At 35.4% G+C, this 15832-nt stretch overlaps 4 protein-coding genes across 4 annotated transcripts; 1 reads left to right on the forward strand and 3 right to left on the reverse strand.

The window, feature by feature from the left end:
- Positions 1–544: 544 nt before the first annotated feature.
- LOC115446761 lies at positions 545–10092 on the reverse strand. Its single transcript, XM_030173544.2, has 6 exons — positions 9884–10092; positions 5400–5439; positions 4530–4918; positions 4238–4452; positions 1763–1964; positions 545–1487 (listed from the first exon to the last, which is right to left on the reverse strand). Exons 1-6 carry the CDS (start codon positions 9921–9923, stop codon positions 1276–1278), a joined length of 1098 nt encoding a protein of 365 aa, XP_030029404.1. The 5' UTR covers positions 9924–10092; the 3' UTR covers positions 545–1275.
- Positions 10093–10206: 114 nt separating this feature from the next.
- LOC115446764 lies at positions 10207–11144 on the reverse strand. The gene is made up of 3 exons (XM_030173548.2): positions 10993–11144; positions 10695–10909; positions 10207–10506 (listed from the first exon to the last, which is right to left on the reverse strand). The coding sequence occupies exons 2-3, from the start codon at positions 10868–10870 to the stop codon at positions 10311–10313; spliced, it is 372 nt and encodes a 123-aa protein (XP_030029408.2). The 5' UTR covers positions 10871–10909; positions 10993–11144; the 3' UTR covers positions 10207–10310.
- Positions 11145–12258: 1114 nt separating this feature from the next.
- Positions 12259–13312, reverse strand: LOC115446763 (small proline-rich protein 2H-like). Its single transcript, XM_030173547.2, has 2 exons — positions 13045–13312; positions 12259–12499 (listed from the first exon to the last, which is right to left on the reverse strand). The coding sequence occupies exons 1-2, from the start codon at positions 13276–13278 to the stop codon at positions 12311–12313; spliced, it is 423 nt and encodes a 140-aa protein (XP_030029407.2). The 5' UTR covers positions 13279–13312; the 3' UTR covers positions 12259–12310.
- Positions 13028–14739, forward strand: LOC115446762 (proline-rich extensin-like protein EPR1). The gene is made up of 3 exons (XM_030173546.2): positions 13028–13911; positions 13991–14296; positions 14567–14739. The coding sequence occupies exons 1-3, from the start codon at positions 13567–13569 to the stop codon at positions 14612–14614; spliced, it is 699 nt and encodes a 232-aa protein (XP_030029406.2). The 5' UTR covers positions 13028–13566; the 3' UTR covers positions 14615–14739.
- Positions 14740–15832: the final 1093 nt, after the last annotated feature.

The raw sequence follows: 15832 nt of genomic DNA on the forward strand, positions 1-15832 counted from the left end.
AGCGCGATTACACACAGGTCTAACACTTGATGAGTTCACGAATAAGGTAGTTCAAGTGTTTACACTTTCCTTAAATACAGGCCACTCAGTTTGTATAACTCTGCATGTTCTGCAAAACTTGTACATCGTGTACGTCCCCAGTTGCAACTATATCGCTGCCGCCTCTAGGCCATGGCCTAAAACGGTATACGGCCTATTGACAAATCCGGCAATGGCCAATTTGAAATTACTGCCCTTTTATAATGACATGCAGGAAATCGTAAAGCTTAAACCTGCGTAGGCTGCTCATTTTGACCAGTGATGAATGTATGTTGAATCTACATCTGAGATTTTTTATTGACTTGCAATAAAGAGATGCGCCGAATTATGCCACTGGTTTTGATGTGTAGAGCGTAAAAAGAGATCTGATCACGTGATCGGGGATGTTATGTAATTTCGTTTTCCGAGCTGGACAAGATAGCAGATATACTTACTCGTTCTTATTTTTGTTCGTAAAAAAAGTATGTCGAGCGTATAAAGTGAAGGATAGGATAAAAAATGAATATTTCGTGTTATCGATTTATTTTAGTAGTAATAAGTATCTTGAATGCTATATTTTGATTATTTAAGGTTTTCAATTCCGTTAAATATAATTTATTAGATTATGATGATAATTCGAAATAAATTAAAAGATAATCTCGATATATAAACAATAAATGGCATAGATACCTGACTTTAAAATGGGCTGATGCCCATTTTAAAGTCAGGCAGTCAGTCAAATATATCAAAATATTGATATATTTTATAAAATATAATATGGACTATGTGTTTATCGTAATATCACTTTGTTTTTATAATAAACTAAGTAATTAATAGACATTATCTTATTATACATTCTTAAAATCTAAACAGTAAATGAATAGGATTTCTGTTATTCTCCGTGACAAGCTAGTACTTGGGCTTAGCTCACACACACCTACAATTTTATTTTCTTATAACCATAACCTCAAACCATAAGTACTTTTACGAGACAAAAACCACAATAATCAAAAGCGGTGCTTCCCATTCATTAATAAATGATTTGGATAGAACTAACTGTATTGTTGCTGACCGGGTTTCAACTAGATACTTATAATAATAATTAACTATCTCGGTACGAAAATAAAATTCTGGTTACATTTTCGAATAGCATACATATATAGCAGTTTCTATGTGTGAGTTATGTCTTATTTATGTCATATTTAGATTTCTAATACTTAATGTTCATATAATTAATATTTTAATAATACACTGATATTATTTTGATTTTTTCGGTTGACACACTAGGTCTCGGTTCCATATTCCGCGATGACACACAGCGGCTCTTCGGGACGCCCATCGCCAGCCTCTTGGACATTTTAATCGGCAGCTTGAACCTTCTTGTAAGCCCCATCCATTCTCCGCCGTTGAACCTTTGCAAGAAATTCGCCCGTGCTCAGGTGGTGGTAAAGGGTAGCACCAGGTGCGAACTGAAAAACACAGTACTCTGGTTAAAGGTTGAAGCTTTGATATTTTTATTTAAGGACGGTGAAATGATCTAGCATTTACTTCTGTCCCAACATTAGGTGAATTGTTCTCTTGACGGCCTATTCTATAAAAGCAAAAACAAAAGCTAGTTTGGAATAAATATTGGATATTTAAATTGTTTAATGAGTTGTAACTTGTGACTGTGTTACGACGTTCTTAACTAACAAAAAAAAAATATCATTAGATAAGTATATAGTTTTTGCTTGTTAATACATACCACCACATGCAGGCAGACGGCCCAACCACTTCATGTCATCTCCACATGTTAATAATGAACTTCCTTGTATTTCCATTTTGGGATCTCGACATGTGAAGCTACACTTTTTGTTTTGTTCCTTTTCGCAATGTGCTATTAAATAGTGCGGTATGGGACAAAACTGTATAAGGACGTTAATTTGCATTTTGCATGTCTGTAGAATCTAAAAAGAAAAAAAAAACATGAATAAATATTTTTATGATTTGCTCTTAAAATCGTCTATTACAAAACAAATGTAAAGATTGCTTCTTAAGCCGCAGCTCTGTAAACGAATGAATTTTATTATTTATTTATTTAAAACTTTTTTGTACACCAAAAATGTAAAAAAAAATGAAGACAAATTTGCATACAGACGGTGGAAAAGAATACATTGGTGGTACAAATGGCGGTCTTATCACTCGAGGCTATCTCTACCAGACAACTATTGGATGGAGTTTTCATTATGAATTATGGGTATCTGACAAGAGCTAATAATGCTAAAACTAAGGAGTCGATTAAGTGAAACCACGTTAACGACTAACCCCCTTATTCATAAACGTTTTTTATCTAAGGACGGAGTAAAGCTGTGATAACAATCCTGTTTCTCAGTGCCCAACGGCACTGAGAAATAGACATAGGGCCGTTGTGATTGGTTATTATTGTTGTATTTCAATATGAGCCAATCACAACGGCCCTACGTCTACGCACTGCGAAGGCTGCCATGCCGTCAGCACTGAGAAACAGACTTGTTATCACAGCCTTACTCGGTCGTTAGATAAAAAACGTTTATGAATAAGGGGGTAAGGCATTATCAGTTCATTATTAATGTAATATGTATTTAACAAACAAATCTGCCATTCGGTTTTGATACAATAATTATTAATTATCTCACATATAATAATAATGTACAAAAAAAATATCTGCATGCGAAGTTTGACAGCGGCGATTACAGCAATAGTACCTACTCTACCAAAATGTGACTATCATTGGTTTTAATAACTAAACGCTAAGTCGATCATTAAAAAAAAATGATAGACATATTACTATTATAGTCCGAAGCGTGATTCGCGGATTGCGTCACTATGACCTTGGCGAGTTTATACTATGACTAGCTTTTGCCCGCGGCTCCGCCCGCGTTACAAAGTTTTTCGGGCTAAAGTATTCCGTTATAAAAGTCACGCTATATATTTTCCCGGGAGCCTATGTTCTTCCCAGGGTCTCAAACTGTCTCCATACCAAATTTCATCTTAATATGTTGGGTAGTTTTTGAGTTTAACACGTTCAGGCAGTCGGATGCAGCGGGGGACTTTGTTTTATAATATATTTTTGTAGAACTTTTTAAGAGGAACAATCCCGTCATACATTATTGTTGCATAACTTTAACTGTTTACGCAGCGCGCGCAACGGAAGCTCTCAAAACTAATAATTTTTCCCCGTTTTTGCAACATGTTTCATTACTGCTCCGCTCCTATTGGTCATAGCTTGATGATATATAGCCTATAGGCCTCCAGGAACAAAGAGCTATCCAACACAAAAATAATTTTTCAGTTTGAACCGGTAGTTCCTGAGATTAGCCATTACTGCTCCGCTCCTATTGGTCATAGCGTGATGATGTATAGTCTATAGCACTACACGATTAAAGAGCTATCCAACACAAAAATAATTTTTCAGTCCGAACCGGTAGTTCCTGAGATTAGCTATTACTGCTCCGCTCCTATTGGTCATAGCGTGATGATATATAGCCTATGGCACTACACGATTAAAGAGCTATCCAACACAAAAATATTTTTTCAGTCCGAACCGGTAGTTCCTGAGATTAGCTATTACTGCTCCGCTCCTATTGGTCATAGCGTGATGATATATAGCCTATAGCACTCCACGAACAAAGGGCTATCCAACGCAAAAATAATTTTTCAGTTTGGACCGGTAGTTCCTGAGATTAGCCATTACTGCTCCGCTCCTATTGGGTATAGCGTGATGATATATAACCTAGAGCACTCCACGAACAAAGGGCTATCCAACGCAAAAAGAATTTTTCAGTTTGGACCGGTAGTTCCTGAGATTAGCCATTACTGCTCCGCTCCTATTGGGTATAGCGTGATGATATATAACCTAGAGCACTCCACGAACAAAGGGCTATCCAACGCAAAAAGAATTTTTCAATTTGGACTGGTAGTTCCTGAGATTAGCCATTACTGCTCCGCTCCTATTGGATATAGCGTGATGATATATAGCCTATAGCACTCCACGAATAAAGGGCTATCCAACGCAAAAAGAATTTTTCAGTTTGGACCGGTAGTTCCTGAGATTAGCGCGTTCAAACAAACAAACAAACAAACAAACTCTTCAGCTTTATATAATAGTATAGAAGTATAGATGTGGTTGCTATTCCAAGGGGTACAAAATTTTGTTGATAGCTTAGGAGTAAAATTAAATTGATTGATATTCTTAACTCACTTGGTGTTTAAATGTAACTCTTCCTATGATTGTATGAGAACCTGGTTCTAATAACGAGCCAAATTTCGGTCCGTACATATGCTCAAAGTGGAAAATTTTAGGAGCGTTTCTTCCAGAACAGGTCGTCAAACGTGGATACTGCAACATAACTCTGTTTGCCCCTACTTTTGCAATCAAAGTTCTGTCTTGTGGACATTTTATACAAGAATTTAAACCTGCAATAAGGCATTTTTAATTAATTAGAATAATAGAACAATGTAACGTCGCATTCATTAACAATGAACATTATTACCTTCTACGTCATACAGCTCATGTTTTTTCACGCGATGCAACGTAGATCTGTAGTGGTCATCACCGGCTTTAATCACCTCTCTACCAGGATATATTGACATTACTTCAGGGTTTATATTTTTCCTATTAGTTTCTTCAATATATGAAGCAGATTGATAGAAGAGCTTGGGGTCTTCTCTTGGTTGGTGGAATTTGCCGGTCGTCTTCGTTTCTGAAGACGACGTGGTATTGTGTAAAAATTGCAGCGGCGCGCGTAGTTGGAGGAACCCGCCGCTATGATAGTCATGATCATTGTTTCTGTTGTATCTCCTGGCGCCTACAATGGAACGACGACTGTGGTTATTGTTGAGAGAGATATGACGACCTCTCTCCGTTTGTAAAAGTCGAACTCTGAAATAAGTCAAAATAATACTAAATGTTGGTTTCATTCCCAAAACGTGCAAACCATTAGTGTTGAAGCGAGGTTATAATAAAGCACATGTGGAAAATTTTCATGAACGTAAACATTTCGAAGGTCAGCAGAATATTTTCAAAACAAGAAATCTGAAAGCAAGCGCGTAGTACACTTTCGGATTGTTGATTTTGAAAATATGGCGATGTTTAAATGCAAGTGACTGAGATTCGTTATTTAGTACCAAATAATTGGCTGGAAAATTAATGTAACATTTTGATACGCACAGTATGGTCCAATGGAATGCGCCAATATTTCGAATAAGAAAGCCAAACACTGGAGCGCAGTACACGTTTACGCGGCTCACTTATACACGGTCAACTGAGTTAGTAAAACAAAATAAAAATATGTTATTTAGAGAAATGGTGGTTTTGGTAGATATGCGATGCCGTGCCAAATATTGTGCGTCAGTACACTAACCTGTTGATATCTATGTCCGGCAGGCGGGCATCGAGAGTTCCTGTTATAATGTTGAAACAACAATTATTTTTGGTAATACTCTAAAAAGAATGTCCAAACATGTGTGTGTGTTAGTCGCGAACTTGAATTCGCTCTGAGGGTTATGAAATGACAGCGCGTCACAACATAATAAATTAGTTTTTGACTTGTGCTTAATTTCTGTGCCAATGTTTACTGTATTTTTAAGAATGGTGATTTATAATGTACAGAGGTTATTGAAATCTGACAAAAACAGAAAAATTAAAAGAGTATAAATCAGATTTAGAGTATGTTCAAGTAAACACTATAGGCCCTAGCCTATCAGTGGACCAAGACTAGCTCTTTTTTTTCCATATATATTATAATTCTCTTTGGCTCTTTTTGGTTACTCGTAGCATAAGCACTACGTATTTGTTTATGTTATGTAGCCAATTTAAGCTTAATAGTTCACATGAAAACCTAGATAAATTTTTAAAAAATATTGAATGTTATTTAGTAATTAAACGAAATGATATGCTAATAATAGTATTAAAATATACATTTATACTTATATTCGATGAAGAAAAACGAAGGATCCAAATAATAATAACGATTGCGACGATAGCCTAGTTGGATGTGGAACGGACTGCCGTGACGAATGTCCGCAGGTTCAAATCCCAAGGGCACACACCTCTGACTTTTCTAAAATCATGTGTGTATTCTTTGTGCATATATCGTTCGCTTTAACGGTGAAGGAAAACATCGTGAGGAAACACATCTGAGAAGTTCTCTATAGGAATTTTGAAGGTGTGTGAAGTCTACCAATCCGCACTAGGCTAGCGTGGTGGACTAAGGCCTAATCCCTCTGAGTAGTAGAGGAGGCCCGTGCTCAGCAGTGGGCAAGTATATAATACAGGGCTGATATTATTATTATTATTATTATTCGATGAAGAAAAACGAATGATCCAAATAATAGAGATTTTTCAAGCAGGTATTACAGAAATTGTAAGGAATGTCGTAATCGTCGGTAACCGTAACGCATTCTCTGTTTCGACGAAAATAAAATAATACGTACAATTTATGAACGTAAAACGCAACATCATTGCTGTCAACTGGTAAGTATCTGTGATTGTATTTAATTTGTTTGAGTATAGTAAAGGCAATATTAATACAAATACACATGAAATGACGCTGGAAACGCAGTATAAATGATGTCATAGTTGATATAATATACGATGACTAAAACCATGATGACACTTGACCTAAGTATTTCAATATTATCTTGTCTTGCTCTGCAAGTGGTCACACATGTTTTGTTATTTATTCAAAATAGGAAGCAAATTATTAATAAATAAGACTTAAATCTATTTAATTACATCAGGAGTGGCGAATAACAACGATTTCTATTTCTAGGATCTAAGATAATTTCCTATATGACATGATGATGATGATGATGATTCCTATATGACATTTCCTATATGATATGACATTGCATAGTATCAGAAATACGGTAATATGCAAGAATATTTATGATTAAAATGTAAACGATAACACTGAATGATTACAACTTTAGTTCGATTTAATACAAAATGAAAATATATATAATGGAATAATTTTACAATAATATTATTTTGTTTTCTGTTTGAAATATACCTATGTCAGCATCAACGGGCAGGTTTGATGTTGCATTTCGAGCGGCCAGTATGATTATCAGAGGCCCATAATTCCCGAGTCCTTTGTAAATTCCCACGCTTACGCTAGAATCGGTGAAGTTCCTAATTATTATTTTATTACTCACCAATTTAACGCCTACCATTAATAAAAGGATAAAAACTGATGATCATAAGATATCAAAATTTATATACATAGACACACATTTTCATAAAATTGCCAAAAGTTGATAAAAAAAATATTTTTTAATTTTCACTTTATTTACATTATAATCTTGCTATTTGCAAACCCTATCTAATTATAAAGCCCGACAGTCATGATTTTATTATCTTAGTGATGAAAAATATACATATAATTTTAATTTTGATATATATGTACGTATTCGTTTACTGATTTCTTCTAATTTTCTTTTAAATTTCGAATTAAGTATGTAGGTTCAGGTTGTGTTGAAGGTGTATTTTAACATGCTGCGAATATCTGTACAATACCCGCAGGTGTTTTACAAGTAATAGTCATGAAAAAAACGAATATTATAATATAATTTGTCATATCACATTATCCAATCATCTGATAGATCTAAATCTATCTAGATCTCACTAGTCACTAGTGGCATAGTAAATGGGTTATGAACTGTATGGGTCTCGATTCGATTTCCAGGCCAGGCAATTGAAATGTGCGTGTTCCCTAAATTTTTTTTGCGATTTTCTCGCCGCTTATTACAGCTTAGCTACAATACAAAATCAGCAATATGTCGGTGTATTAGTTGTGCATACCTTTCGAGGCATGAAAGCGTAAGAGTTCCATAATGTGTTAGAAGGAAAAACTTTGATTGCACATAAAATAATGATAAATAATCTCACCATTTATATATTAAGTATTATGATAATTGTATAAGAAAATGAATTTCCTGGTATCTACCTGCAGATAATTATTTATGTATGGGCATAAGAATACATCTTTGCTGATATATCGCAGATTTTGAAATTATTATTGGTTTCTGTAATAGAGATAGAAAAATGAATTTTGGAAATGATAAACGGAATTCGATGGTGGCCCTAAATTTTGTATCCTGTAGTTTAGTTTACTTGTACTATCTAAATTAACTGTATCTAAATTATCAATATTGTTTTTTTTTTTTTATATATAGTTGCTCGGCTAGTGGTGTGGCTTTTTTAATAACTGTCCAAATTCTCGTATAATTTCAACACAGAGGAGGATTGCCTCGCCATTTCGCACGTTCAGGCGGGGTATAGACGTATGAAATGAAAAGACGGGGTACCTTTTATGAGCTATAATTGGGTACAATTATTACTATCAATAATTGATCTGTCATAACGAAGTTTTACGGTAACGATCTCACGGATTTGTTCATGTAGTCACGTACACTGAGTTTAAAACTCGTAATATTTCGGAAAGTACTTAATATATTTTTATTATTATTTTCCTTTCCGTAATTATAAAAATTCCCGTTTGTTATTTTCCCTTAAGGCATTAGAAATATGAACGTGTGTATTTCCTTGAATAAATAATATGATGATATTGTTTACAATTAAATTGAAATAAGGCAGTAGTGTGTCTAGAGCAATTAAAATTTCTTGGATATTACAAGAATCGCATCACGACGCGCAAAGAAGCTGTACTTATTTAATATTATGGTTTATACGTTTGATTATTTATCAAAGGTTCATACAGTGGTAATACTGCTATCCATCCCTTCCTACGGAGTCAAGTACAAGTACCATACATAGGCCCTTGGTACATTTCGTTTTTCAGAGTTTTGCATAGTATCATATAATACTAGTGTGCTTAATAACTTTCATAATTTGTAGGAATTAAAACTGTGGTCCCAATACACTACAATTTAAATAAAGTCATAATTAAAAGGGCGTATTTCAAAGATCGTATTTAGTTTTCACAATTTCCTCTCTTCACAATCACTCTTCTTTTTTTACTTTTAAACGCAGCATTGTTTACGCTCTGTGTTGTTCTAAATTCAAAATTGGGCAGTGTGACGACTCTGCCGTGATAATTAGAATGGTGATTGGCGTTACAAAAACCATAAAACCATAAATAATATTAGGCACAAGTCTGACTATTTTATTTCTTGGACACACAAAATCCTGCAATCACTCATTCTTATCTACTGTTTGTCTACATCATGTTAAAGATGCGTTTGAGATAATTAATTCAATTACATTGTAAGTTACTGGTTGTGAATGTTGAATCATAAATTAAAATATTAGACATATTAATATAAACCGGTTCTTATTATGAATAATTATGCGTATGTTGTTAATAAACAATATGACACGTGTTAATTGTACAGAAAATCAAATTAAACGTGACGCATAAATATTTATTTTCCAATATTGCAAATACAATACTTGGGTTAAGATTATTATTATCAATTTATTTGTAGTAAAACTAACGTATTATGTTAATTAAGTATTAAAGCGATGAAAAACAAAACTAAAGTTTTGAGTTGATTTAACCGTAAGTACTTTTATATCTATTAAGACACCTAGTTTTTACTGTACAATATTTTAAGGCATATTTTTCTTTGACTAACATATTATGACAACGTAGGCTTGTGTTTACGGGAGGAACAAGGATATATGCATCCAGGACGTTTATTGTTGATAAAGCTAATTTTATTCCTATATGAAGCCAGCCTGTTACCTAAACGGATATATATTCGGAAGTTGTAATTGATCGATTGATTGTTGTTAAAAAATGTTATGTGGACCATAAATTCGGAAGTTGAAACTAGCATACAAATCATGAAAATATGTTAGTGTTTTATTTGATATTCTTACCAAATGCACTAAGAATTATAATTGCACACACGATATACATCCTGGCTCAACCATTCGTAATACACAAAAGTAAGACAATCGAAATTTGAAATTTGAAAAAATATCGCACCGTATTTAAGTACGAAACGTTTGTTGCGAACAGCTACTAAGGCCGGCAATGGCAACTGATCACGAAAAGAGCGCGAAATCGACTACGATCTGCAGCTCACCGTAGCATGCAACGTGGGAGGAATACTCATAGTTGCCAGAATAATATACTACATGTTATTGAATACTCAGATGTTTCTACTCAAGTGACTGATGGCTCAATGTAATACAAAAACTAATAGGTACTCTTGTTTTTATTAGACAACACGAGCGACGATTTACAAACAAATACCATTAGTATAACTCAGGATAATCACAGTAGATACAATGTTTTTCGATTTTAGACGAGTTTGTTACAAGTGTGGTAGCAGCAGGGATGGTAAGGTGGGTTGGGACAAGTGAATGCCTGGCACGGGGATACCACGGGGCAGCATTCCCCTGGGTACCAAACGGTGCGAGCGTATCTCCCACTTGGCCTTGTGGAAGCGCCGTGGTTGAAACAATGAGCTCTACATGGATAGTCGTAACAGCAAGGTCTGGAAATAAGACATTGTAGCTTCATAATTATGTTTTTTATAATTAAAGAATAGGTACAATAAAGATACTATGTTGTCTGAGTACCGGTAGCAACACAAAATTTACAATGGTAAATAATAACCAAAAATGCGTAGATAATGAATTAAAGAACGTATAATTATACATCAGAATGATTTTCAAGTCATACCTTTCTACAGTTGCATTAGAAGGCCCCAAGCAAATGGCCGTGGACTCTCTCTGGAAAGGCTGAGGCCTGGGCTGTCCATATCGAGGCCTCTTGTAGTAGATACTGTATTCGCCCTTGACATATCCGTACCTTGCACAAGGCCGAAAAGTCTCATATCCCCGTGGTAATACAGACATTATTGTAAACCGTCACTGTGTATGCTGGCTCTTTGTGTGCTGAAAGTAATAATAATTAAAATCTAGTTATACTTCACGAATACTCAAGAGTTATTAAATTATCAATAAATAAAATTACTTACCAATAGCTTTTGAATATTTTTCAATTTTTTGTAAAATTTAAGGTTTTTAGATTTTTATGATGTTATTTTAGTTTCTCTAGAAAAAAATGTTTTATGACAATGACATTACGCTTGATAACTTGTTTTTTTGTTTTCTTCTAGCAACCAGACATAATATTTTCAAAAAGTATTTATTTATGTTCTAGTAATTGTATCTATTAAATTGTATAACAAAAACAATCTCAGCCATAGCGAAGAAAATAGATAATCCACTACATAAAATATAATGCTTGCTTTGAATGTTGTATCTAAAGTCCAGAAGAATTTTAACAGAATATAACAAAAGAGTTAATATTCCTCTTTTTATGAAGTGGTCTGAAGAGTCCTGTAGTTTTTGATCCTTATTACCACTACCACTTCATTACTAAAGCTTGAACTATAAGAAAGGAATTAGGCTACTTTTACTTAGTTTTTGGTGGTAAGATATTTGAATCCCCCGGATAGGGACCTTCATATATAAAGAATTAAACTCCCATCGAGGCCCACGTAAACAACAAGAAACAGCCTGTGTATATCCGGCTCCAAAGAGGCCAGCATTATGTCAACTGGCGAAAGAAATCATCTGTTCTCAGTCAACATTCTATCTTGAACCTACTCCACTGATCATCAGATGCAGTGGGCACCTTTGTCGAATCCGTTTAATAAAAGTGTAATGAGACTTTTATTCTGGGACAGATTTTCTTTTAAGCGATTTCGCGAATAACACTTAGTCCTTGATAAAAATGAGTTGTATTCACTATCGAGTGAGAAATATAGACAGGTAGAAGACGGAAGCGGAGAAGTCTCTAAAACCTTTGACATCTTCCCCCTAGGATTCCACCATACATCTTCTGGTTACTTATAAATGTTGATGTTACTACGTCTCACAAGTTACTACCCATTATAGGCTGTGGTATTGTAGAGTGGCTCTTTTTGATAGTTATGCATATTTCCATAGTTTTAAATAAGGATGTTAAAAAAATTGAATTGACGAATTTGAATATCGATGCACATATTAATATTCGCGACCACTCGCGACGCATCTAAATGAGCCCGCATCTTGTCTGTGGTCATTAATATAAATGATATAATTTGTATGTATCGATGTATTTCAAATGGGGCGCATTTACAACGTCTGTACTTTTAGGGAAGCAATGTAAAACAACACGATAAATTGTCCATCAAACTACATGTGTTAGGTCTTATTCAAAACAAAGATCCTTTAACAGATTCTATGAAAAAAACACATTTAGTACTTCAAGTGTATTATCACTACAAAACAGGACACCTTTACATTTGTTTACCACACAGGCATGCAAGGCCCGCACCCTGAGCACACGGGTACCCCTGGGTAACTGCACCGCTTCGGTGAACAGATGGCTGGTTCAGTGCAGGAGTAACAAGGGCAAGGCTTGCACCGATTAGGTCGACAGAACGGTATAGCTGCAGAATCGCATAGCGGAACAGGAGCTGGTACCGGCGTGGCGGGCTGAGGGAAACCAGAAATGTTTACGCAGTGTCAAGGATAACTTTCAGAATGTACATCAATTGACAATGTGCCAAAACCTAACTGCTCTTTGAATGGGTGGCGAAATTCACTACACTTCGAAAATAGTTTGTGATTGCAATTCTAACACCCACTGGTATGTTCGTTATAGTTATGTTTCGCCTCTGGCAAAGAGGAATAGGTGTAAAAATATATTAATAAAGAAAAACTTGCAAATAGGTCATAGCAATGAATATAGGTACACATATTCTTTAGATGCTCCGTCGCACATAAAATAATTATATTCATATTAGTTAGGTATTTACAAGGAAGAGGAACCACTGTGTTTATTAATTTATATACTTAGTATCTAATTGAATATATTGTACCTGTACATATTTGTTTTTAAGGCTATTTACTTACTTATTTTTATGAAAATTTGATTATTGAAAATTTATAATAAAATTATTTATCTATTCAGTCTAAACAAATTTATTAATTACTGGAGGATTATGAGTTTGATGGATACGATTTGTTACAATTCTAACCTTGTCGCAAGGCGGACATGGTGGCAGGCATGGCAGTATAGGTGGGGCAGGACACGGTTCTGGACATGGTCTCACTGGAGCCGGACAAGGCGAGCAGCCCCCACCAGGACACACGGAGCATATCCCCAGGTCGTTGCGGGACGCGGCGCAGGGTTTCGTAGAGTATGGATAGCAAGCCCCGCAAGGAAGCCCTGTGCAAACACAAGGGTCAAAACTGTAGAAAGGAGCACTCATTTTGCCTTTTGCTGTTTTTAATGTAATAAATTTTTTATAAAAAAAAAAATACAAAAATTTGCTAAATATGTACAGACTTCAGAGAACACAGGTTTTTGACAAATAAAAATGATTATCAAATGACTTACTACTTTTTTATGTTCGGTCTTTGAATTTTTGGAGCTGGCTGAAATAAATCTTCTGTCACAAAAATTGTCAATCACCTAAAACAATTGTCATAATGACTTGAAAGCAAAATCTCAAAAAATCACAAAATTAAAATTATAAATTATTAAGTGTATTAAAATTATGTGCTCTTGTCCGTGTTTTTGTCCGACTTGTCCAGCTATTCTTCCGTGTGGTACTGGACCATGTCGGTTTACGTGTCCACCACCTCCTGCGTGCTGTCAACCGTGTTGTCCACCGCCGGTACCCTGCACTCCATGCCCGCCGTGTAACTGTCGACCAGTGTTTCGACAATGTCCAGCGCCTGTCATACCGGACTTGGTCCCTCCGATCGTGCCTATGCTGCCGCCTTGCAAGCCTCGTCGCGCACCTCCATGTGATCCTCCGCCGCATCCACCACCATGTCCAGTGTGTTGTCCACCAATATTGCCTTGCTGTCCTCCACCTGAACCATGCGATCCGCCACCAGTAAGTATTTCTTAATTCATTTATTTTATGGTATTTTGGATTTATACGCTACTTACTTTTATTATCTTATTGTTTTTAGATTCAACCTTGTCCAGAGCCGACACCATGTTATCAGCCAGTATTACCTTGTTGTAATCCACAATGTCCTCCGCCGATACTTCCAAAACAACGTCCAATATGTCCCAGAGCACCCCCAGCTCCGTACCCTTGCTTACCTGTTTGTCGGAGCTGTTGTTTAGACTGCGAGTTGGATCCAGTAACACGACGAAGGCCACTGATCGTCCATGACAGCGTGTTCCAGAACAGACCTTCGGGATATCCAGCGGAATGCTTTACTCGACGTAACCCCAACGTGCGGTATAGCGTCTCAAACTACGTGCGACAAGTAATTTATTATTTATATCTATTAATTGTTTTGTTATAATAAGTCCCTTTCATTCGTTAGTATAATAGCAGCGTACTTAAAATGTAAAAATGTAGGGTTCTGGGTTCTAAATAAGTGAGTCGTATAAAATGAGCATTTTTACATTTGACGCAAAATAATTTCGGCGAATCAAGGCTATAATAGCTGCGTCCTCTGCCTAATCCAAATTGGCGAATATAACTAGTATTTTCCAATTATTCGTCAGGTTTAATAATATGTCTTCTTTAACAGGGTCCACAAGCCGGCTGCTTTTACCCTGTGCCAGTTCCTTTGAGGTAGCATTACGATTCAGTTCGTTTGTGCACGTGAATATTGTAACGTTTAGAATTTGTTAAATAGAAATGTTCTAAATATGGAAACATAATGTTTTATATGAAGTTCAAAATAAATACTTTTTTTGCATATGTATTTTTTTTTACTTAACTGATCAATGAACTCTTTTTAAAATTGATACTAGATCTCTACAGTTTCTAAATGCTTACAAGTTACATCAGACTAAAAAGAAAGCTGCATAATTTCGACATACATTCAAGAACTATAAAAAAGTCGTGAAAATTCATTTAGCCTAAATTCAAATTACACAAGCAGTGATAAACAGCTAAAAGCTTCTATTGACTCCGTTAGATAACCTAGTGTGTTATGCAAAAATCTGGGCCTACATAAAATCTGGTCTAGTAGAATATTTATAATAAAATCTTATCTTATGCATGGATATTTTTACGTTGTCTCATAGATTTGTTGCAGACATTGTGGAAAAGTATTTGTCTAATAATAATTATAGGTGTTAACATTGGGTGTTAACAACTTTTTAAACCACTTATCAAATACTTGATAAATGTTATTGCTTGGTTTTGAGAAATTAAAACCACAAGAGCTACAATTGCAGGTGTACGGTTGGAATAAAAAAAATATAGTCCTAGACCATTCTAAATCCATCCTAAATAGATCATCTAGATTCCGTCGCATGATTTACATTAATCCATATTAGACCAAGCAAAAGCTTCAAATAAAACAAATACAAGATTTCAAACGATATAATTACACTGTATTCATATTTCGTTCACAATTCGATAGCACGTTCTCACAATATTTGCGTATGACAACTGTAGATGTTGATGCAAGGATTCACTGGATAGCACCGATTCACTGGAGGCACACTGTTCTGGCACACGAGAGGCATCGCAGGTCCACACGGTGGTGCGCAGGGAGGAGGCATGCACGGAGCCGGAAAGCAAGGCGGAGGACAAACACCCATGTTGAGTTATAATTTATACTTGGAAATTTCAAAGGTTATGTATGTACGGTTTTTGCTGAAGTGAGATGTGTGTGGGGGTTCCAGGCCTATTTATAACCGTAGCGTGCCTAATAGATTTTGTTTGTAAATCTAGTATGTCTATCAAGGTAGCTTGTAAGCTAAATCAGTGTGGTTATGAAAAATCAGTGTCATTGATTGAATATATTTGGTTATTTCTAGCACTGAACTGATCTGTCCACCTC

This window comes from Manduca sexta, chromosome 25, assembly GCF_014839805.1.
Source record: "Manduca sexta isolate Smith_Timp_Sample1 chromosome 25, JHU_Msex_v1.0, whole genome shotgun sequence".
In the NCBI taxonomy this organism is placed as follows: domain Eukaryota; kingdom Metazoa; phylum Arthropoda; class Insecta; order Lepidoptera; family Sphingidae; genus Manduca; species Manduca sexta.